The sequence below is a fragment of the Porcisia hertigi genome, chromosome 12, assembly GCF_017918235.1.
Source record: "Porcisia hertigi strain C119 chromosome 12, whole genome shotgun sequence".
Taxonomy (NCBI): domain Eukaryota; phylum Euglenozoa; class Kinetoplastea; order Trypanosomatida; family Trypanosomatidae; genus Porcisia; species Porcisia hertigi.
In genome coordinates, this window is record NC_090571.1 from 251483 (window position 1) to 274959 (window position 23477).

A 23477-nucleotide genomic window follows, 5' to 3' on the forward strand; every position below is an offset into this window, starting at 1 on the left:
AAGCACTTATGGAGGGCTTGGTATGCATGTAATAAATATATATAACATGATTTGGGGAGGGGGGGTCGAAAACGAGGAAAAAACAAAGGGAAAGCTAGTGTTACAAGAAACGCACAGCTTGAACTTGTACCTACACATGACAAACACATAGCCATGCACACGGGAACTTCACACTATTCAAATGAAGACGAAGGAAATGAAGTCGTTCTATGGAAAATGGGGGGAGGGGGCAGGGGGAGTAAATGGGAGCCGATCAGTAAACCCAAAAAAAATACATATTCATACAGATATATAGAAAAGAAAGGGGGGGGTACGGATAAGCACATGCAAACACACAAACTCCGGGTGAGTGAAGGCAATGCTGCTCCATCTATCATCGGCAGCATTTTTTTTCCTGTTAGATTCGTTTATTGTAGATTAGATGCGCACATTCCCCCCTCCTCGCCCTGCGACGAAAGGAAAACGTGCGTGATCAGGCAACGTGAACAACATGAAGGAAGATATCTGGAAAAAAAAAAAAAAGTGATGTCTGAAATCACGAGCTTTGCGGTCAACACCAAAGAGCGCTTTTACATTGCAGGGGCTTTCCATTGGTCCAGGTGCGTCTCCCGCCGCAGGGCATCAGGCTTTGAGTGACTGCGCGACACGCGGCGTACGTACCCCGGCAGCGTCTCACGAAGAGCTGGTGAGACCGTGCTGTGGCGGCCGCCGCTGCTGTGTCTTTGAAACGGAGTCACGGCCTGGGAAAGAGCCTGGTGGTTCTGCATGTGAATAATGGATGTGACTTCGTCTAAGCGCCGTTCGATGCGGCTCAGCGCCTTGGAAAAAACGGGGCTGGTCGCATAGCTGTCTTTAGGAGGAGCGCTGCTGCTCCCCATAGCATTGTACCCCATTACATCCCGGTGGTATCGTGTGTCGGGGGCTCTGCCGCTGTACCGCAGGGGCTTGAAGAACTCAGTCATGAGCACCGCAGTGTCAACGCTAGAGTTGTGCAGCGCTGAAGCCTCGCCGCCGTTACGACCCCTTAGGCGTTCCTGCTCCTCTATCTGCTTCTCCAAAATCCTTAGGCGCTGCTCCTTCGACAAGAGCCAGACTTGAGAGTCGCGAAGAATTAGCATGTCGTACTCTAAGCCCTGCGCTTGCTCCTCCAGTGTAAGGCGAACCTTGTTGAGTAGTTGTCCACGCTTCGAAGATGAGCGGACACCTTCCCGCTTGGCTGCAAGAACATCCTGCTTCCACTGGTGCCGCGTGCGCCTCAACTGCTGCCCACGCTCCTCGAGGTTCTGCTGTTGCTGCTCCACATATTTTCGACCCTCTTGCAAGCGCCTCCTTTCCCCGTCAACTAAGCTGCGCTGCTCCTGGAAAGAAAGAGGTAGCTTAAACGCCCCAGGTGTCTTCGCCGAGTTGCTGCTGAAGAGAACCGGCATTGAGTTCGCCGTCGGGTTCGAGTGGCGGCGGCCCTGCCCGCTTCCTGACGGCGTGACGGTTGCGCCTGCTGACGCAGCGGGCGTTCCTGAGGTCGTTCGAGCCTCTCCTCCCTGTGCAGGAGATGAAAGGATGAAGGGTGACCCGGCAAATACCTCACGAAGTGCTTCAGTAACGAGAGCTTTGATATCCGGCTGCGGTGCCCTCTCCGTGAGTGCTCGAGAAGTGCCCGCCTGGGATGAGGTTCGTGTTAGTAGCTTTCTGTTCAAACGCGGAGGAGACGCCCCTCCCTTTCTTGCATCGTCGTCGTCATCTGTTGGACTCAGAGACCGGCTTTCCAAGACGCGAGGCATTTGTTCGTGTGATTCAGGAAGTCGATTAACACTCAGGCTGCTTCGTCTCGAGCCTCTTTCCTTCACCAGCTCTTGTATGATGGCTTGTAACTCCTCTTGAGCCTTCTCCTTTAGCTGCTGCTTCAGGACCTCGAGCTCCTTTGCTTGGGCAGCCCTGATTTCTGCAAGTGTCTCCATGAAGCGCGCGTGCTCGTAGGAAAGTTGCTCCTTTTGACTGGCACTGCGCTGTTCCTTAAGCTCATCATGCATCCTCTGCAGCTGCTGCTGCTGCGCTTCTCTGAGTTCCTCAACTTCGCGGTCGTTGTCTTTCCGTAGCGCCTCGAGCCGCTTGCTAGCACGATCCTGCTCCTGTTGGACTTCCCGGGCATCCTGCTCGCGTATCTGAACTAGCTTTAAAGCCGTTTCCTCATGCAATTCCTTCTGCTTGTGAACGGCAACCTGTTCGACGACGCTGTGCGACTTTTGAACAGCATCCGTGAAGGCACCAAGGGCGGCCTCATACTCATGCAAGAAGACCGACAGGAACTCCTTCATGTCAGCGACACTTTTACCAGCCTCCTGCAGCGCCTGAATTTGTGCTTCCTTTTTGATCTCTGACTCCTGTCGCTTCTCACGTGTAAAAGCTTCTAACATCTGCGCAGCATCCGCTTCGATCTTTCGCCTATCATTGTCAAGCTGTGAGTTCAATTTGCTGCGGAGGCGCTCGCTTTCGGCGTCGCGCTTTTCATCATACTCCTGGCGCAGTGCAGCAAGCTTGCTGTCGAGCTCGGCGGCAAGTTTAGCCGACTCGGCGCCCAGCGCATCCGCCTTCTCCTTATCGATAGCTGCTAGCTCCTTTTGATTTTTAATGACCACTCCCTGTCGGTAACGTCTGAGCTCCTCCGCCATCTCAACGTCGATGCCCTCCTTCTGCTCCCTCAGGCGATGCTGCTGCTGAAGTCTATATACCTCCAGCTCCTTGCTCACTTCCTGATCCACCCTCGCTTTCTGATGTTTGGCACTAGGGGAGACCGCTCTCTCGGACGATGAGCTACGCTTATCCAATGCCCTCAATCCGTTCACACCTCCACCAGCCACCACCTGTGATGGAAGGGTAATCGGTTCAGGTTCGTCAATAGCGGGTGCTTTTCCAGCATCTGACGTGAGAGGGGAGATACTTTGGGAAGCGACAGGCTGAAACTCGGGGGAACCTACGCCTGCTGCTGCAACACTTGGTTTGTCGCTCTTTTTTCTATTTTCCGGCATTGTGGCTAGTTTCAAAGACTCGGGAAGTTGTTTCTTTTGTTGTATTGGCAGCAGCTCTTTGACACTGTTGGTCTTGCTGACTGCCTCTTGGATCTTTGAGATTTTCTCATGTGTGTCAGTGTCGCCAACCTTTGATCGTTTTTTCTTTGCAGCATTAATGCCATGGGAGGGAGCAGCCTTGGACGAAGCTGGAGTGGCTTCATTGTCGCCCTTTGCATTGCTCTTTGCCTGTAGCTTTGTCTTCTCAGTTTTGAGAAGCCCACGGTAGTGTTCGTCGGAGGGGTGATCCCAAATGCTCTGCCCAGTTTTAAAGTTGAAGTAGTACAACTCTCCCTTTTCGCTTTTGCACGCCTTCCAGTGCTCTGGAAGTGGCGCCTTGAGACCCTCACGCGCTATCCACAAAAGGGGCATGTCCTCGGGAAGCTCCATCCCGAGCCATTTCCCGTACTCTAACGTTTCAGCTTCAGAGGGCTCATAGCCCGTGTCGGGTTGCACATCAAGAACCACCGACATTCTGCCTGCCTGTTGATAAGCTGTTAAGACTACACACGATGGTTGTGATTTCTTGCAATTCTTCTGTTTCTGTGCATGCTATCACTGAGAGATCGGTAGCGAACGCTACTCGCATCAGTTAGGCACATAAGGAAAAGTGATAGAGAAGAGCAGGGGTAAAAGAGAGAGACATTCCCATTACCAGTGACGGTTGGTAGTCACGAGACCCTACAATACGCGTTGTGAAACACTGCGCTTTCATCACCCTCTCCTATTTGGTGAAGGGGTTGCACGGGTGGTTGCTTTGGTCGGGTCCGTTGGATCTACGCCTAATTAAAACGAGAAAATGTGGCAATGCTGCACAATGTCATGCATAATAAATTAAGGTGAAGAATTGAGGAAGCTCCCCAGAACACCGTGCGAATGCATTTTAAATACTCTGCCAGAGATCTACACAGTGAGTCACCAAGTACCTTTCGGACACTATGACCCCATGCTTGGCAGTGCGTCGGGGTACTTGGAAACTATGAACCGCTGCCTAGTACCTCCGATTCGAGAACAAGACAACAAATTCCGTGGAAAAAAAAACAATCGCCTTCGGAGGTCACTGAAGCAAAGAAACCACCATTCGCGACTGAAAGAGACCAAAAGCTGATACATGGGTGTGAATGAAGCCTCAAAGGCGAGGTGAAGGGGGAAGGACACTGCACCACACAGTCTATGCCGACATTACGTGCAGAAGAGCACAGGCTATGCATAAAGAAGAAAAGAGAAGTCTACCAGTACTGTTTCTTCGCCTCGGATACGATTCACGTCATCTGGAGCCACACAGCTCTTCTTTGGAAAAAGCTTGGGAGTTATCAGCCTCACCTCATCGAACAAAAAATAAACTGTTTGGGCCGCACATCTCAACCGCCATCAGCTCCCAACGCCAGACGATTTGCATTCCTGCACAAGGTCAACCTGGTCAGCGCTATCGCCGAGAAAAACAGCCCCACCCCAGACGCAACCCGCTAGAGATGCAGACTCAAGTGAATTCACACCCACAGGATCTCTCACTGTGGCGCCAGTGCTTTAGGTGTTTTGACTACAAGGCCAACCGCCTTGAACCTCCCTTACCTCACGGAGATGCGTCTGCTCGGTAGCATTAAATATTTGATTTCTGTCACTGCAGCGAGTCCGCTCTACCAAGAGAATAGTATCACTTTTACTAGGAGCTTAGGCGCTCAGCTTTAGGGGTACGCACAGGCGACCCGGGCAGTGGTCTAACCTTTCGAGAGTAAAAACAAAATACAACCTAGTGTAGACGTCGTAGTTCGCAAAGCACTGTCGATCAGTCCGAAAGCCCGCGCCAGTACATGACTCCAGGATCACTCTCTTGTCCCCTGGTAGAAAAGATTTTTCTACCATGCTCCCAGAAAATGAACAAGCCCACCTTATGCGCCTTGTGTGAGTAAACAACTTGGGTTGCCATATTGGCCCCCAAGAACTGTGGTATGGATAACTCAATAAAAAAAGATAAAGACTTGGATGAGTTGTCCGTCTCCTTATTGGTACGGCGCGCCGGAAGCAGAATTCGTCCATTCACGTCTCAACACCGCCTTTCAGAAACAAATATGGCCTTTGAAAGCTTCAAATCACGTCACACGCTAGCCATCCGCCCACTCCATTTCAGAGAGACCGAGCAAAACATAAGCACGTCTTGTCGGGATCATTCACATTGCCCGCCCCTCCAGAATTACGCCAACGCAGGATGCATCCAGCTAAGCTGCCACAAGACTTATATGCATCAGCTTTTTCTTGTACGGGAAACAACGAACCTACTTCCCACGAACCACTTCATTTTTTTCCCCCTCTCAGTGCCACCCAGCCATAAACATCTCGACAAGCACATGGACATACAAACACCGCTCGCCCATGCAGGCTGCATCACAGCCGAACCCTGGTTCTCAGAAGCGAATCACCCACTGCCAGATTAGCCATGCGTCAGACAAGCTCCTCATATATATTGCAGCCCTTTCCAGCGAATACCGGATATGCTACGGGTAGTGAGAGACGGGGTTGGGTTGAGAGCACACACTCGTCCAAAGGATGCACTGCCCAGGGCCCTGCTTAATGGCGAAGCCAGTGGCGTGTATTGTGCAGCAACACCGCGTTTTTCGAGGTGCAGAGTAGATGACCTCAATGAAGAAGTTGGAAAGCCTCAGGGCAGGGCCCTCAGAGACCCTGTATTCGGTATGCGTTTCATGCTTCTGCCTCAATTCCTTTGAGCCGCTGCACTTCAGAAGTGGGGTGTGCAAACTATTCACATTCAAATCTGAACGACCCCATGATAAATCTCGGGCTGTTCTCATCATTTTTTGTGACCTGATCCTCACCAACTTACCTGGCAAGATTTGGGAGATGCTCCGCACTCCGCACCAGCTTCATCTTTAGTTGAGTTATGCCGATTTCTCCTCGTCGTGTTCGTCTATCACCCTTGCTCCTCTGTCCTTTGGATGCCCTCTTTGGCGATCATACAAACCAACCGTGCTCGAGAACGGGTCCTCACGGTGCCCGTTGTTGGGTGCCTAGAATTTTTAGAGGAAGTCTCCGTTGTATGGCAAGCGTTGTCTCCATCACCCTTTCCATCAAAATGAAGAAGGGGCTGGATCATGGTGACTTCAAACAATTGTCGCACCAGGTCTGATGCCACTACGCGACTATGCCATCGCAGAAGACCCCGCATTCTGCCGAAAGCGCATACACTTGATAAGTGACTGCGCAAAGATAGAGAAGCATGTGCGTTCAAATGCCCCCACATTGGGAAAAAAAGAATCCCGGATTCGCGAGGAAGAAACTGGGGCCTTTGGCGCAGATATGGTCGGCGGAAGATTTGGCCCATGCAGCACCGCACAGGAGCCACCCAAAGAAAAAAATAAGACAATCATTCCCTCTGAGAGCACGCATAAATGTAGTTGGCTAGCATCCCCGGGGGCCCCACAGACAATTTTTAGAACCGCTTGCAAAAGACCAAACCCCACCCCAAAGTATAGAATTTTTTTTTGACGCAGTGGGGATAACAAATGTACGATCGAGAATGGAGTTTTACACTATCGGCACTTCACCGCACCCAGCCACTTCCCCCCCCCCCCGAACCGAAAGAGGAGTTCCCCGGCCCGGAGCTGAGTGAGGACGAGCCCCCGCCACCACCACCCAACATCCGCCCTGATGCCCGGAAACGTTCGATGAAGCCCGCAGCTGGAGGAGCGGTGCTGCTGGGAGAAAAACAATTGCACGCCCGGCATCCCCTGGGCACCCGTGCTTGCTCAACAAAGGGTGCTTCCAGCGCCCAGGGGGGTTCCCTCCCATTGGGTTGCTACACTGCTCTGCTGCAAAGGCTTGGGTCGGCAGCAGCCCGCACACAAGCTTCACGGATTTCTGGGTAACCCACCCTAGCCCCGCCAGGGTGCGATTTGTGGCTGCAAACCCGCGCGCCATTTAAGAGGAATCCATCCATATGCTCTCGGGGCTCGTGGGGGAGGGGGGCGCCCGCACGCCCGCCAGACAGCTGCCGAAAGTTGTTGGAAATTCCGGGGTCCGGGGCAGCACACGAAAGGCGACAACCCAGCCACGTGAGCAGTGACTACGGAAACCTCCACTAGCGACAGAGCATAACTCTTGAAGTAAAAGAACGGTATGTTAACCTTTTCAGGACCGCCTGGGTTTTTTCAAAAAGCACTACGTTCGTCTTTTGGCGGCGGCCCCTTATGTTTTTTGCCTGGGGGGGGGGGGGCCTCACTGTGTTTTTGTTGACCGCTCCTCGCCGCACCGATAAAACACACAAGGGTTGATGCCGCGCCCCCCCCCCCAAGGTTTTATACGACAGGTGCGGCCGAGTTCATTCATTCAGGGCGCGGGCTGTGAGCTAGGAAGCCTAGCCGGAGACATGCCCTCACCTCTAAGGTGCGATGGTCCATCCTCAAAAACAGCCGCCGACCCAGAGGATGAATGCGTAATTGACAACCCTCTTCTATGCGAACATGTGTGCTTTGGGCTGCGTTTCGAACGGCAACAGGCGTCAGCGAAACACTTTCTTTTTCACGATGGACGAGCTTCGTAAAAGCCCCACCGCCCTGATAATCGAAAACAGTCTACAAAGTATGTGCGCTCTTTCCCTGACTGGGCTGAAATGCGTTTCCCCTGTGAGCAAATGAGGGGTTGCAATGACACCCGGGCACTTGGCGCACACACCCCCAAGGATTCAACAAGACATCCGGGTAGCAGAAATAATACGTTTCACACTTCCCCCCATGTAAAGCCAAGCCCGGAGCCGCCGCCAACTCTTGAAATTTAGGCACCTTTGGCATCTGTGAAAGAACAACTTGATTACTGCGGAAAAGCAGAGTTGCTGGAGATTTTTCATGCTTGTAATTGAAACGCCGTCTGCAAGAATACCTCATCACGCGCCTGCGCCGTAGAGTGCTTACTTCTCACTGGTGTCCTGCCCCGGATCCGGCGTAGGAATCTGCCTGACCGCGGGGGGCCCGGGGTAAGCCCGCCCTCACCCCCACCCGCCCATGCTTTGCATGGCGGCCGCCGGCCTCCTGGAGCGGAGAGAATCTCCCAGGTGAACGCCGCCCGTCATTTTTTTTGTGCACGTGTGACCTTCACCCTTGATTCCACTGATGGCGACGCCCAGAATCCTCGAATCGCGAGCGCCGCAAAAGGCACAAGAGAAAAGCCTAAACCTACTGGTTTTTTTCTCCGGCGCTAAGTAGGAATATGTGTTTGATGAAATTCGGGGCCTTTCCTCGATGACAATCCATTGTTGAAAGGCTGAAATGAAACCTCCCCTATTCTTGTGGGGTTTCCAGGCCCCATTGACGCCAGCCACATCCTTCAGGTTGTGTCTTCGGGGGCGTCACAGCCCCCCAAAAATTTAATCGTTTTTTTCTCTGCCGTCTAGGGCGCTGGTTTTCGGTGCCGGCCACCCAGCTGGCTAGATGCGCCGCGCTTATCGCAGTCCAACAGAAACCCGGAAGTCCGTTCCAGCGCCGCTCGGTAGACCCTAGCGGATCCCCCAGTTATGCAGCGGAAACGACCCCCACAAACGGGAGCGGATCAATTTCGTTAGTTAAAGGGGCTTTTTCCTTTAAAAATAGGACTTTACATACCCGCGTTTCTCTCAAGTCCCCCGCGGCTCGGAGAATGTTCTCGGCGATCGCCTTGGCGCGAATACCTAACAACAATAAGATGGCAGCGGCAGAAAATGACCATAAGCGGGCAGCTGCGAGTAGAAAAACCCACTGTCCAGTTCCTATTTCCGCAAAAAATCCAAGGTCTCAAACTAGCCTGATTTTCAAGGAATAAACGCGCGCATTGAGACGACACCGGCAAAAGCGTCATGGAACGAGCCCTCCCCCCCAGAACCAAAAGTTACCCCAGCAAGCGAGGCCAAAGAGCCACTATTGCAGTGGAGGCTTCGCGACGTGTTTGTATCAAAGTTTCCCGAGCGCCACAAACTCATGCCTATGCCTCGGGGGGCCTATCATCCCAGGGGGGATCAAAACCACCCCCGCCCAGGGGGAGTTTGAACGCCTTCGCCGCCAAAAGAAAAGCCGCATAACGCCGACTTACCCCGAAGAAGCTGGGACATCACCGCCGCCGTGCCGGGAGTCCCTTGCTCCCTGAGTATCTGGCATTCTTTTCATACTCTGTGCGTTTTTTTGTTCACAAAAGGAGGGCTTTTTGAAGAAGCCGTGCAACGGACGACGGCTTCTGCCCTCGCAAGGGGTGCGTTTAGCTAAACCGCGGCCATCTCTAATACGGGGCAGTTGAGTTACCGGTCGTTGTTTGCGCCAGCCCTCGCCACAGTTAAGGGGGGGGGGGGGACACGGGGCTTCTGAAGGGTGGACCGCGAGCTTTTTATTTGCCTATTTATTGCGGCGCAAAGGCCGATACTGAATAGCCCCATGAAAAGAGATCAATGGGAAACTCTGTGGTCCTTTTTTTTTGCGAGTTTACTGCTCCTTTCCGAGGGGGGCGTTATGTAGAAATGCCAGCGGGGCCAGCTAAAAGGTGACTGCTGGGAGATTTGGTTTTTCTTCAAAAACATTTCAGCTGTGTCGCCTCAAGTGGCGCGCCCTGAAATGTATACGGGGATCCGGGGGATCGGCGGTTTTCTATAAATCCCCCGTCGCCGGCGGGGCCCCGCCGGAGGGGTATCTTGGCCACCCCCGGGGGTCAGTGAAAAGTGCACCCCCGCCGCAAACGGCCCTGTTGCAAACTGCTTCTGTCCGGGCTCGTGGTTCAGGCGAAATATTTCGCGCAGGGGTGTTTGGGGGTTTGGGGGTTTGGGGGAGCCATCCTGGCTTTCCCGAGGCCTGGTTTTCTTCGGGGGCTTGTGTGTGGGTTGTCGGCCGGTTCGGGCCGCGCTGCGCCGGTTGTGGGGGTGCGTATTTCCTTTCGGCCGCTCCAAGTGGGCCGTTTCCCGGCGCCCTGCTTTTTGTTTTGAAAGGAAAATGCAGTGGGACGGCGCACTGTGCCGACTGTTTGGCTGCTCCCGCGTCGCGTGAGGGTGGGGATTGTTCTGGGTTTGGGGGCGTGTTTTCCCTGTTCCGGCTCCCCCCTGTCCGTCGCAACCCTCCCGGTGAGCTCTGCAAGCTCCAAAAAGATACTGGAATTAGAATGGGGATCATTTTATATTCGGAGCGGAGCGTCTTAGTGGCACTCGGATCAGCAGGGCCGAGGTCCCCCTCCCCAGGTTGTGAATTCAACTGCGTTGGTTTGGGGATGAATGTGCATTCTCATCTTTTAGTTTTTCCAAACGGGTCGTCGTGGCCTTTTTTTTTTTTCCTAGAATACTTGACTCCCCTTTGTGACACGGGTTGGTGTGCTGGCCTATGTTCGAAGCCTGGCTTTACAGGCTGCATTTTTTTTGGTGGGATAGTATTGGGTGGCTCAGAAAATAACCCATGGCGCGTGCGCTTAGAACATCGGGATTTTTCCCCGGAAATCCGCAGCTCGCGTTTAAACTTTCTCTTTTACCGTGGTTGGCCTCACCAGTGGCAAGGAACTCTCGAGCACAGTGTTAGGATTTGGTTTGCTCTCACTGCAGTCGTCAAGTTTTGACGTTTCCCTTTCTCAAAACCCAACTGCCTCTGGCACTCACGGGGCCAAGCAGCCCCCGATTTGTGAAAGTCGTAGGCATTCATCGCTTCCGATGTCGCGGTGGTCAGGTGTGGGGATGGTGTTGCGTCGGAGTAGCATGCGACAGTACACGCATCTGCGCCATTCCCATACGACGGACAACGTGTCAGTGAAGCTTGAGCGGGATCGCAAATGGCCCTCGATGCCTAGTGGGGGGGGTGGGGAGACTGGGCCCCCCCCCGCCCCCCCTCCTCTTGAAAGGGATGCGCCGCGTATATAGACCTGCGGGGTAGAGGCCGTGCTGGGGTGTTTGTGTCTGCTGTTGCTGCCGCGCGTGTGTACGGCTGCTTCACAGCACGCGATGTGCGGGCAACAGGCCAGTGCAAAGAGTGGCGTGGAACGCATGTGTTGCCCACGGCAACGTAGGTTTTCCCTCTTTCCAGATGAAAATTTAGCTGAGCATGAGGAAGGGTGCTGGTGACGGAATCGAGGTAAGGGTCTGTATTCATAAGCTCGGACTGGGATGTTGCGCGAGACATCTGGGTAGGTCTGAGGGGACCGTTTGGGGTCGCTTGCTTGGAGTAAGTCAGTGAAAGGAGGGTAATGTAAGTCAAAGAAAGGGAGAGTGTGTGTGTATTGTATTTTTTTTGTCATCGGAGATTGCGCAAGGCTAGTGCAAGCGAGAATAAAGCGAGTACATCGAGGTTCTAAGTTCAGGGAGCAGCACTGCGGGCCTATGTAGGTGGCTGCTCTCCGCTAACTCTCTATCATCCCGTACTCTGAAGAGCATATGGATGCCTTTTACCTCAAAAAAACGGTTGAACAACGCCTCTAATGATTAATCGAGGAGCTTGTGCTGTTTTGCAACATCTCTCTCCTGTATGCATTCCCATCAGAGAGAATGCGCATACTTTAGGCATCTGGGTCACGAATGCGTACCTGTATGGGCAATCGAGCGGAACCTAGAAGCAAATCTGCAAAGACTCTTCTCGAGAAGCGCTCACAGGCGTTCGCAGCAGCCGCAGCCTGGGCTGTTCAGCATCACAGCAACCTCCTCGTTTATGCCTTCTCGTCTTAACTTGATGAGTACACTGTGTCTACTGATCATCCATGTTTCTTTTCGATAGATTTAGCAGGTATCACAGACTGATGGGGCGGACTATCATCAAGCTTGGAGGAGAAAGTGGCGGTGGCGAAAAACCGAAAATTTCTTCCAAAGTCGTGGATGAACCTGTAAGTACAGAAAGCGCCTTGAGCATTGTCACTGGTGAGGCTGCATGCATAGTTGACGAACTGCTCTTGCAGAGGTATTTGGCACGGAAGTATCCAGACGCGAGTGAGGGAGAAAATGCCCTAGGAATGCTGGCACCTCCAGCAGCCGGCAGGTCTTCAGCCCTTGACAGCAAGAAGATCATCTACGAGGAATGGAGGGCATGACATTTTTTATAGTCACGCATCTGTGCTGATTCCAAGAAAAACTCGATGAGCTCGTATGTGCCTCTCTCCCCGCACTGTCAAAGATGAGGATATTCCTCCCTTGATTGACAAGAAGAGTAGTGGCAGGGGGATTCCTGTCGCCGACTTCTATAACGAGAAAGCGTTTGTAGCTGAGCCTGCCTCCCCTTCATCACTGCACTGCATTTCCGAATGAACTCTAATGTCATAGCTTATTTCTCTGCTCTCTCACAAAAAAATCCCCACACAGCAAAAGTAGCGCGATTCACACTCTTTAGCGATTATGGCAAATCCTCTCCGGTACCGAAACGGTGAGCAGCGCATCGTCGGCATCATCGGTGATGAGGACACCGTGACCGGGTTTCTTCTCGCCGGAGTCGGCGACAACCGAGCGATGCCTAGCCGAGGGGACAACTCAGGCGCAGGGCAACACAGGGTGTCTCCACCAAACTACTATGTCGTGAATTCATCGACTCCCTTATCGGAGATCGAAGAGGCGTTTACAACGTTGTGTGGGCGCAGGGATATCGGTATCGTCATCATTTGTCAGCACATTGCGAATGATATTCGTCATCTTATCGAAGAGCACCACGCGGTGATGCCTTGCGTTTTGGAGATACCAAGCAAGGGGCAAAAGTATGATACTGAAAAGGATTTTGTACTGGAAAGGATCTCTCGTGCGTTGGGTATCCGCTAGTTTGCGTATTCTGCGCGTAAAAGTGCATTGTGTAGCTTTTTGCTTTTCACTTCTCGGTATGCATACCTTTGAAGAGGGATCCTGGGGATCAAAAAATCCTTGTGTCTTCATGATTTTGCTGTCGAATATTAGGATGCTGGCTAAGCTATCAAGGGTTTAGTTCTTGAGAGGAGTCAAAAAATATTCAACCATATGCGTGCACTGGCCCTCCGTCACTTGGAGTATCTGCTTTTTAGTCAAGGCTCTCGAGAGTTTTTTTTCGTACGGGTGTGCGTGCCAGCATGTATGGCTTCTTTCGTCTCCATGCTCCATGCTTCCACCACTTCAGTCTTTTTAACCCCACATCCCACTGTTACTCCAGCAAACTCCCTTTTTTTCTACTGACTTTTTTTACGCGCGGAGACTATTTCTCTCCCTTTTGAGTAGCTGGATCATTGCTGCATTCGCTGTATCTCCGTTTTATGAGCATCATTCACGGACTCCCAGAAATTTCTATTTTCTTTTGGCATTGTCCATCAGGACTCATTCGAGAATGAGTGATTATGCTTCCAAACTGAGTGCGCACGTGCTGGAGGTTGCTGGAGGCAACGGTGGCAACCCAAGCATGGCCACGGCGACTTTCAATGCCCCTTATGAGGTCGCACGCAGGACAAAGGCGCTGGGAGCCACAGACAGAAGCCTTCTGGATTTGCCTTCGTGGAAGCGCCTGCAGTTCCTGTACGAGAAATATGGCAACGATTCTATCCTCTCACACTTCGAGAAGGATCCCCAGCGCTTTCAGAGGTACTCGCTTGAGGTTGACTTGCAGAGTGATGTCAGCAATTTCCTCTTTCTTGACTATTCCAAATCACACATCAACGACGAGGTCAAAGATGCACTGATTGCACTGGCCGAGGAGCGTGGTGTGCGGGGGTTCGCCAAAGCCATGTTTGACGGGGAGCGGGTGAACTCTACTGAGAACCGCGCCGTGTTGCACATGGCGCTGCGTAACCGCAGCAACCGCCCGATCAATGTGGATGGGAAGGATGTTATGGTTGATGTGAACCGCGTGCTTGCTCAAATGAAGGACTTCACCGAAAAGGTTCGCAGTGGAGAATGGAGGGGTCAGACGGGCAAGGCCATTCACTTTGTCGTCAATGTCGGCATTGGCGGCAGCGATCTTGGCCCGGTCATGGTTTCCGAATCGCTAAAGCCGTTTTCCAAGCGTGATTTGCACTGTTTTTTTGTCTCCAACGTCGATGGCACGCACATGGCCGAGGTTTTGAAGCAGGTGAACCTAGAGGAGACCCTCTTCATTATTGCCAGCAAGACCTTTACTACCCAGGAGACGTTGACGAATGCCATGTCTGCACGCAATGCTTTCATGGACTACCTCAAGGCCAACCGTATTCCCGTGGATGGCGCCGTTGCAAAGCATTTTGTTGCCATCTCGACCAATACGGAGCAGGTTCGTGAGTTCGGCATTGACACTGCGAACATGTTTGAATTCTGGGACTGGGTCGGTGGCCGCTACTCTGTATGGTCCGCAATCGGTCTCTCGGTGATGCTCTCGGTTGGCTACGAGAACTTTGTGGAGTTTTTGACTGGCGCGCACGTCATGGATAACCACTTTCGCTCTGCACCGGTTGAGAAGAACTTGCCAATGATGCTGGCGTTGGTCGGCATCTGGTACAACAACTTTTTTGGCGCAGAGACGCAGGCGGTGCTGCCTTACGATCAGTACCTATGGCGTCTGCCGGCCTATCTCCAGCAACTCGACATGGAAAGCAATGGAAAAGGTGTCACGAAGAGATCCGGCGCGGTGGATGTGCAGACGGGCCCCATTATATTTGGTGAGGCTGGCACGAATGGTCAGCACGCTTTCTACCAGCTCATTCACCAGGGCACCAAGATTATTCCGTGTGACTTCATTGGTTGCATCCAAACCCAGAACCGCGTTGGCGATCACCATCGGATCCTCATGAGCAACTTCTTCGCGCAGACAGAAGCGCTCATGGTGGGAAAGAGCGCGGAGGAGGTCCGTCAAGAGTTGGTGAAGTCTGGTGTGTCGGCTGATGGCATTCAGCGTTTGGTTCCACACAAGACGTTTACGGGTAGCCGCCCCAGCAACTCGATTTTGGTGAACGCTCTTACTCCTCGTGCGCTGGGTGCCATCATAGCCATGTACGAGCACAAGGTTCTCGTTCAGGGTGCGATCTGGGGCATCAACAGTTATGATCAGTGGGGTGTGGAGCTTGGCAAGGTGCTTGCCAAGTCTATCCTGCCGCAACTTAAATCGGGTAACACCGTTTCCAATCACGACGGCTCTACGAACGGCCTGATTAACATGTTCAACACGCACGCACACCTGTAAAAAGGGACGAGAGTCCCTCGACGCTGCTCTTTAGGGGCAACAACCACAACAAAAAAACGGTTTCCGTTTCTGTTTTTCTTTTTTTTTTTTTGCGGGAAAATCGACCAACCCGTGGCGATGATCGGGCAGAAACCGACTTTCTCATCACCACCCTTATTGCTTCACACGGTGCGGGAAAAAAAAAGGGGGCATTCCATCATCGTCAACAGCAAAAACAACTCTACACTTCTTCGAAAACTGAACGTGAAGAATAAGTCTACTCGATGTGTTTATTTTTTTTTCCTGGAGAGGAGAGTATTGGGTAGAGGATTTGAGGGCGCGCCGGTTCCTTACATGCTGAATTAGCAGCCACTAAAAATACACAGCCTGGCTTCTCTTTCTTTTGCTTCTTTTTTTTCCCTTCCCCCCTCCTCCCCTTCCCTCTCCCCGCCCCCCCCAAACACACACATCATCACGGAGTGTTCTATACAAACTACTATACGATTCACAGTAGAGGTCGTAAGGATTATGTTGGAGGTGGGTCCACGGGATCCGTGACTTGCAGATCACAGTCGAGAGCTTCTTTTTCTGTTCACTTTTTGTGTGTGGGGGTGTATCAACAACCACCATGTTTTCGAGCGCGTATATATATTCGAAAATCACAGCCCCTCCTCAAGATGGCTGGGATGTTTGCTATTGTGGCCATGGAAGCGCCGGGAAGAATACTATACGCAATAGAATTCAAAAAGTGAAAAATTGATGAGACAGCACTGAAGATGTTGCTCACCGTCTCTTTGCTTCGCCAAATGATGGCCTCCGCGGTATCGAGAGGTACCTCAGCTCTGTTGTGCAAGTCGCTTCCCTATCCAGCACCACTAGTGCTGTCCACAGGGTGCCATGCGTTATTCTTTCTATTTCTTTCGCTGCTTACCTTTTGTGACGGCGCAACAAATGACGCGGTGCTGGTGGAACCAAGCGCCTTTTTTTTTTCATGGACTTGCGATCGTATTAAAGGGCGGGGGAGTGTAAAGCTAGTGCTTCTCACGCTGCAGCAAGTCTGAAAGGCCCCGGTGCAAGTCGGGGGACATTATACACCGTGTGCCAACATACGGCTTTTGCTAACGGCGAAGAGGCGGACTATTGCTCAGTAGTGCTGCACACCAACAATGCAGCGCACTGCTGCTCGTTGTTTTTTTAGTAGATTCACCAGCGGCTTTTCCAAGGGGTTCTCGGGAGGCGCTAGCAGTGCCTCTGGTGGGTTGGGGGGCAGAAGTGGCGGCAGTGGGTTCAGCCTATTTGGCGGAAAGGGTGGATCCTTTGATGGGTTCGGCGGCTACCCACCAGGCGGGCCGCTCGGTGGTTTTCTTGACAAGGCACTCGAGTGGTGTAGTGAGTCGCATGCCCGTGACATTGCAAATGAGATGGGCGTGGATCTACGCGACATCCGCTTCGAAAAGACCCCCGAGGGCGGAATGAACGTTATGGTGGACGCTCCCAGCGCGACACCACTTCAGATTGAGCAGCTCGGAAAGCGCGTGCAGGAGGAGTGTCCTGTGGCACGCTTCCGCAAAACGCAAGTCACTTCCCCGAAGCATGAAATGAAGTGGATGCAGTTGCCTTCACGATACGATCGATGACACGGAGGCGTCGTTGATGGCCGAAAAAAACATGGGAAAAGGGGGAAAAGGTCTCTCTAACAGTCGCCTTGTGGCAGCCCCCCCCCCCCTTTCCACCCGTCACATATTGCTGTTTAGCCTGTCTCTCACACACACATATACACACCAAAAAGAAAAATAAACAACTCAAAGCACAAGAGGGGAGCTTGTCACCTTGATGGAAAAGGCATGCTCCTCCGGTGTATCTTCTCTCTCATGCGTGTGTGTATGTTTTCATTTTTCATCTCCATTGCCTTCATGAATATTCCGCACGTTTGCCTTATTCATCGAACATTGAGTTGATTTATCAGCGGGGAAGGAGAAATAAGGCAACGACCAGCTTCTCGAGAGCGTTCTTCGTGGGTGAGTCAGCCTCTGCGACGTCCGTGCGCTGCCTCGGATTTCCTGACCTTCTCGGAAGAGAGGGGTCTGTATTTTATCACATGAGCCCTCACTACTGTGGCGTGGGTGGTGCTGGGTGTGCGCCAACAGACGCAAACTACGAGTACTGCATCCGTTCTGCACTTCTCAATTCAAAAAAATAATTTACTTTAGAGATTCCCTCTCTCTTTCTTCTGCCGACACACAGCCAGATAGTGAGTTAACAACTTGCACGGCCTGCAACACTTGCCTGCGGACATGTCTTCTTCTGGTCCTCGTTTTCCGTTTTGCACACACGCACAGACACACACTTGTCCTCACCCTCATAATATTTCTAATTTTGTTTTCGGATGGGAAGTCATCTTTCACCCTCCCCCTTTTTTTCACACCACCGGCCACCACGCACACCGCATTTCTATTGTCTCACGTGCCGTGATAGCATAGAGGAAACTCTGTAGTTTGCCGCATGCTGTTGGAAGGGTCTACTCTACTCGCGTACGTGCGAACTCAGCGATAGTCAGCCCTTCCGTGACGTGTATAACTGCGCGTACAACTGGGTGTAGAGCCTGACGATGCGGCCGATGGCGTTCCCTGCGAAGGAAGAAGTGAGCAGTGTACTGATATGACTGCAAGGTCACCAAGATCTCGCCGTACTGCGACGGGGAGGGGGGGGGGAACCCCAGCAGTCGGCCTGTGCAAAAAAAGGGGTGGATGGGTGTCTTCACACACGACAGGAATCAGAGGAGTTTACCGTGGTGTGGAGAGTCGCGGGCGAAGCCGAGAAAGAGATGCAGCCAGTGTATTGTGACCCACTGACAGGACGTACTGCGCCACGCCGCAAGACCGTGATGAGTAAAAGACTGAACAGTATGTGGCCCATTCCATCTTATGGTTACAATAACCACTTCTCATGACGGTGGCAGGAGAGGCGGGAGAGATGTCTGTCACGTCCTAAAGCTGGTTTTCTTGTTCCCACAGTGCTTCTTCGGGCATCTCTCCCTTCCCCCCCTCCCCCCTCTCTCTCTGCATCCCATTGTACCGACTTCACAAATCTTATTTGTTCCTTGTCACACTTTTCCTTTTGCATGTTCATTTTTACATCCGGCAATTGCATCTCACCTCCATCGTTTTTTTTTTGCAGGCTCTTTCCTATTTTTGTTTTCTTATTATATCTTTCTTCGTGCCTATGCGCTTGTGTCGAATGTGTGTGTCTGACTTCGGAGACTTTTTTTTTCCTCTCCCGTATCAAAGGAATGAGGCAAACGCTCACGCACTCATGAGCAGCTGGAGAGCGTGCGGGCACACACACACACACACGTGGGTTAACGTAATAGTAACTCACTCCCCCTTCTTTTTCTCCCTTAAAAAAAATAAATTCACTCTCCTCTTCTTCCTCCTTCGATGCACTGCTCTATCTCCCCACCTCTTCTCTGCATTTAAGTGTGTGTGTGTGTGTGTGTGCACTTGCGGGCCCACTCGAAGAGGTTCGGCACAGCATACAATTCTCGAATGCGTTTTTCTCTTCATTGTAGGTCGTTTTGCTCAACTGACGGCGTGCTGCATGGTTTGTATTGGAGTAGTGGTGGTATCCAGGCACGTTGATGCGCCCTCCCCCTCTCCACGCGCTGGTCGAACTCCCAAACACCACTGTGCTCACACTGTTTCATCATCTCAGTACGTTCGATTTTAGGAGAGGTTAAGTAGGGGGTGGTGGTGGTGGTGGTGGCGGTGGCGAGCTCGAAAAAGAGGACCTCTTCAACCCTTTCTCCCTCTCGGACAAAGCACCTGAGAAGTTGTTCAGCGAATCTCGAATGGCTTGTTTTCGTTTCTCTTCCCCCATGGAAGCCCCTGTCACTCTCCTTTGCAGTTTTTTTTTTCTTTGCTCGGTCGGTGGTGATGAATTTTAGTTTTCATTTCTACACCCGCTTCCCTTCCCTTCTGCGTTAATCTCTGCTCTCGCCTCTCGCCTCTCCTCCTCTCCTCCCCTCCTCCCCTCCTCCCTCCCTCACTTCCGTGTCTTCTAGCTCCCCGATTTGCTCTGTATTTCTGCGGCCATTGGACTCCGCAGTACAGCGTGGAGGTGGACGAGGCACAGACAAAAAAAAGGCTTCTCTCCTCCTTCTCCCTCCTCCCCCCCCCCTACGGCCTCTCAAATGACTTCTTTCCCCCTCCCTTCTCTCCCCCACTCTGTGTCACAGTGCCGCTGCTGACGAGAGCTGAGCAATGCTGCTCTGATGAGTCAGCTTGAAGAGGACAAAGCCACCCTTTCCCCGAGAAGAGCATCCCGTGGGGGTGGCAGTGGCATGGTGATGGAGTGCCCTTTCTTTCGGCAACAGTCACGACTGTCTGAGGACGTGGTGAAAACAAAGGTGCGTCGTGTGCCCCTTACGTATCCCCTCTTTCTATGTTGACCTTCTTCACTTCCTCACCTTTGCTCTTTCTGCATGTTGCCTTTCCATTGGAGCGTGATTTTCTGTCTTGATCTCACTCACAGTTGGCACAGTGCATTTGCCGACATTCGGCACCGGCGCGGCACACCTCCCTTATCGACGCGGTACTCCAGCTTCGTTATTACTTCTCTCTTCTTTTCTCCTTTCTGCACGGCGCAAGGGGTCGACGTCGATGGACGTCTGCCCCCCCCCCCCTCTCCCCTCTTATAAATCTGCTTGCACGCCGTTCCTTTACCGTCAGACATAGACCCCCTCATCGCATGCGTCTCCTAGTCCCATTCTTGTGAAGTCTCTCTCTCTCTCTCTCGTACTAATGCCCGCAACTCTTTCTGCTGATGCGGCGCTACAGTCAACCAGAGCGTTTTCACCACTCTCTGAAGCCCATGGGTATCGCTCCTTGCACGGGGAGGTCAACTACTATCCTACAAGTGCACACAAGCGCCGAGCGCTGCGGGACACGAGCAGCGGTGAAGATGCGGCAAAAAAACACGGGACAGAAGCGGCCTTGTCCACTTTCACTAACCCGGCCGGAGGAGCGACAGGCACCTCTCCAAGCTCTCCTGGCCTCAGTCAAAGTTCATTGCAAAGGACACCGGAGGTGGACTCGGTTGCGCGGCGCTCATCATCACAGCCGCTGACCTTCACACCTCAGAGGGACAGGGTTTGTATCAAGCCCGCGTCAGTATCACTGGGCTCTACAAAGGGTGGGGCTCCCCTGCTTCATCGATACCGCACCTCCCGTGCTGAGGTTTCATCTCGGGCACAACATCGAGGCGCATCGTCTCCCTCAGCATCCAGGGCCTCCTCCATACCTGTTTCGACTGAGGTGACGATGAAAGGTCCAACGAAAATACGACGCAGTCTTCTTCACCTGCGTTCAGCAGCACCCTCAGAGCCTTGCGTTGCTCTAGTGTCACCCAGAAGGGGTGAGGTCGAACAGGAGGCGTTGTTGCACAAGCCGCAAGCTACTCTCCCACTGGCCCAGGCGGTTCCGCCATCTGCTGCTGTATGCTCTCCTCCGAGAGTTGGCAGCTCTGATTTGAAGGTGCCGCTGACGCATGTTCGTCTCGTTGGCGCTGCGCGTGCGTCATCGTCAAGGTTAAAGAGAGGCAACGCAGCCCCCAGTATGCCTTGTGGAGCATCAGGGCACGCGGGGGGCACGTCGGATGGGGAAAGTGTGCCTGTGGAAAGTCAGATGTGTGGGAGCGGAGAAATACAGGGGGTGGGTGCTGCGTCGTCCTCTTCTGCGCTCACTCATCCCCACTCACAGCAGTCGAAAGGCGTGTGTACTGCACGGTGCAGCCGTGGTTCAGACAGCATGCCCAGCGAACAATCGATCTGTGAGTTTATTTACATGCAGAGAGAGCTCCGTCGCTGCTATGACGCAATAGAAAACTCCGAAGTCCTCATTGCGCAGCTGCGCGATGACTGCGCTTTAGCGAGGGCACAGCTTTGTCAGTTGCGGCAGGAGTGCGCGCAGCGTGAGAGAGAAGTTGAGGCACAAGTCCGGGCAGAGCTCACTGAGCAGAGAAGTGCGCTACTTTTGGCGCAACCACGAACAAACACGCATGATGAACCGGATCCGAAGACCGCAGCAGCATCGAGGTCAGATGACACCGCGAAGGAGGCTGCAGAGGCATGTCAAAAGGATACGTGGCAGGCTACGATAGAGGAGCTGCGTCGCGCATTGCGGGAGGAGCAGTCAGCCAATGCGGAGAGTATCACGCGTTTCACCAAGACGCTGGCGGCAAAAAAACGATGGAAGTCGCGCGCCCTCGAGTTGCTCAAGTGGCGAAGGTTGGTGTGCCATAAGGTGTTCTCGTCCTGCACACCCGCTCTTCCTGCTTTGTGGGCAGCAGGTACCAGTGCCGTTGACGCATACGGGGACCCGCCAGCGGTATCCACGATGGGAAAAGCTGTAAGGGGTTCAGAGGCGGAGCCCAATGCAGTGCTCTCGGCCTCCGATCCCCCCTCGGTGTCCCCAAGCCTTTGTCGTGTCCTGTCGCCCACCAATCCGCTTGCGAAGTTGACGTCACCGTCTGAGGCCAGAGGTCCTCGCACTTCTGCTACTTCAGAGATCAGCACTGCTTCGTCAGCGCCGCTGTGCGAAGAGAGCACCGATACTTGTGTGGCGCACGAGGGGGATGAGAACAACAGCAACAGTACGTTTGGTGTGGGTATCACCTGTCAAACCGCATCGACGGCGCCAGGTACCTTGTCCTCAAGCGCCACCCCTCTTGGGCACGCTGCGAAGGCGATGAGAGGCGGTGTTGTCGTCTGGCCGCCACTCGTCAAAGAGCAGGAGGGGTCGAACAGAAAAGCTGCCGACTCGTCTCGAGCGCAGTCATCCACAACTGGCGCCAGCCCGGAAGCCAAACCTTCAGCAACAGTTAGTGCCGGGAAAGGGGGAATGCAGTCTTTGTTCTCAAACAGCCCGTTCTTCCCTACTGCGCAATCGAGTGGTGTTAGACGCAACAACAAGAGCGCTACTGGATATCGTGCGACAGACGGCCTTCAGTCATTATCAAGAGGTTGTGAGACGGCTGTGGTAGCTGCTGAACCACTGCGAGTCATGCTGGACCCGCTCGCCTTTCCACCGCCGCCGTCGTCTGGTGGTGTGGGATGTACCACCCATTCCACTTCTTCGACTCCAGGGTCACTGCCGGCTCCCTACGGCATTCCTGCAACGGTGGCGCCTTCCTCTCCGGAGAGGAAACTCCAAGAGCTTCTTCGCGCTTTATTGGACAAGGAACAGCAACTTGCGTCGATAGCAGAAGAGAGAACCAAGTACAAGCGACTCTACAAGGCAGCAGGAGGCTGGGATTCCTCTCACGGCGATCGCTGCGCGTGACACCACAGCTTGACTGCGGTGTCTATTTTTTTTCCTTCAGATTCAATGGCGAACGTGGTAACAACGGCCACCCCCTGTTCGTGTATGCGCGTGTGGGCTATGTGGAGGGGGAGGGAGGGGGGAGATATCGAGAGGGCCCAGCGCACCCTCTCTGCGGGGAGGCCACACAGCCACGCTATCCTCCTGCGAACGCTGAAACGCCGCTGGTGGTGACGAGGTCAAGCACCCCCCGATTTGTGAAAGTCGTAGGCATTCATCGCTTCCGATGTCGCGGTGGTCAGGTGTGAGGATGGTGTTGCGTCGGAGTAGCATGCGACAGTACACGCATCTGCGCCATCCCCATGCGACGGACAACGTGTCAGTGAGGCTCGAGCGGGATCGCACATGGCCCTCGATGCCTAGTGGGGGGGTGGGGAGACTGGGCCACCCCCCCCTCCTCCTCTTGAAAGGGATGCGCCGCGTATATCGACCTGCGGGGTAGAGGCGCCTGCGTCGTTTTGGGGGCAGAGGCCGTGCTGGGGTGTTTGTGTCTGCTGTTGCTGCCGCGCGTGTGTACGGCTGCTTCACAGCACGCGATGTGCGGGCAACAGGCCAGTGCAACGAGTGGCGTGGAACGCATGTGTTGCCCACGGCAGAGAGTGGACAGGCTCGTGGAGGGGAAAAAAAGCGAAAACGGTGTACTGAACATGAGAGAGTGAGATCCGTGTTCCCGGTGGTGTTTGGCCTTTTTTTTTCGAGGCTGAAGGAAGAGGCCTCTCTTCTCCTGCTTGCGCTGCAAAGGCGGCGCTTACATAGAGTGGGTCCTCTTCGCGGGACGACGGTATAGAGAAATTGTAGTACTCGGCACAAACGGTTATTTTGACTGATCACTGTGCTGAAAGAGCGTAAGGGGGGATACACACACACACACCCACACACACAAAAAGAAAACACTACACAGCGCAATTCGGAGACTTCCACGTGTGTTCAAACGAGCCGACTTTTTTTTTTTATGAGTGGGGTCGGTCTCT

At 53.2% G+C, this 23477-nt stretch overlaps 6 protein-coding genes across 6 annotated transcripts; 5 read left to right on the forward strand and 1 right to left on the reverse strand.

Annotated features, from left to right (window-relative positions):
- Window positions 1-569: 569 nt before the first annotated feature.
- On the reverse strand, window positions 570-3536 carry JKF63_07493 (uncharacterized protein; the record flags this gene model as incomplete). Its single annotated transcript, XM_067903430.1, has 1 exon — window positions 570-3536. One exon carries the CDS (start codon window positions 3534-3536, stop codon window positions 570-572), a length of 2967 nt encoding a protein of 988 aa, XP_067758855.1.
- Window positions 3537-11795: 8259 nt separating this feature from the next.
- Window positions 11796-12083, forward strand: JKF63_07494 (uncharacterized protein; the record flags this gene model as incomplete). Its single annotated transcript, XM_067903431.1, has 1 exon — window positions 11796-12083. The coding sequence occupies one exon, from the start codon at window positions 11796-11798 to the stop codon at window positions 12081-12083; it is 288 nt and encodes a 95-aa protein (XP_067758856.1).
- A 301-nt stretch (window positions 12084-12384) lies between these two features.
- On the forward strand, window positions 12385-12798 carry JKF63_07495 (uncharacterized protein; the record flags this gene model as incomplete). Its single annotated transcript, XM_067903432.1, has 1 exon — window positions 12385-12798. The coding sequence occupies one exon, from the start codon at window positions 12385-12387 to the stop codon at window positions 12796-12798; it is 414 nt and encodes a 137-aa protein (XP_067758857.1).
- Window positions 12799-13330: 532 nt separating this feature from the next.
- JKF63_07496 (uncharacterized protein) lies at window positions 13331-15151 on the forward strand (the record flags this gene model as incomplete). The annotated part of the gene is made up of 1 exon (XM_067903433.1): window positions 13331-15151. One exon carries the CDS (start codon window positions 13331-13333, stop codon window positions 15149-15151), a length of 1821 nt encoding a protein of 606 aa, XP_067758858.1.
- Window positions 15152-16296: 1145 nt separating this feature from the next.
- Window positions 16297-16767, forward strand: JKF63_07497 (uncharacterized protein; the record flags this gene model as incomplete). The annotated part of the gene is made up of 1 exon (XM_067903434.1): window positions 16297-16767. The coding sequence occupies one exon, from the start codon at window positions 16297-16299 to the stop codon at window positions 16765-16767; it is 471 nt and encodes a 156-aa protein (XP_067758859.1).
- Window positions 16768-19929: 3162 nt separating this feature from the next.
- Window positions 19930-22467, forward strand: JKF63_07498 (uncharacterized protein; the record flags this gene model as incomplete). Its single annotated transcript, XM_067903435.1, has 1 exon — window positions 19930-22467. One exon carries the CDS (start codon window positions 19930-19932, stop codon window positions 22465-22467), a length of 2538 nt encoding a protein of 845 aa, XP_067758860.1.
- Window positions 22468-23477: the final 1010 nt, after the last annotated feature.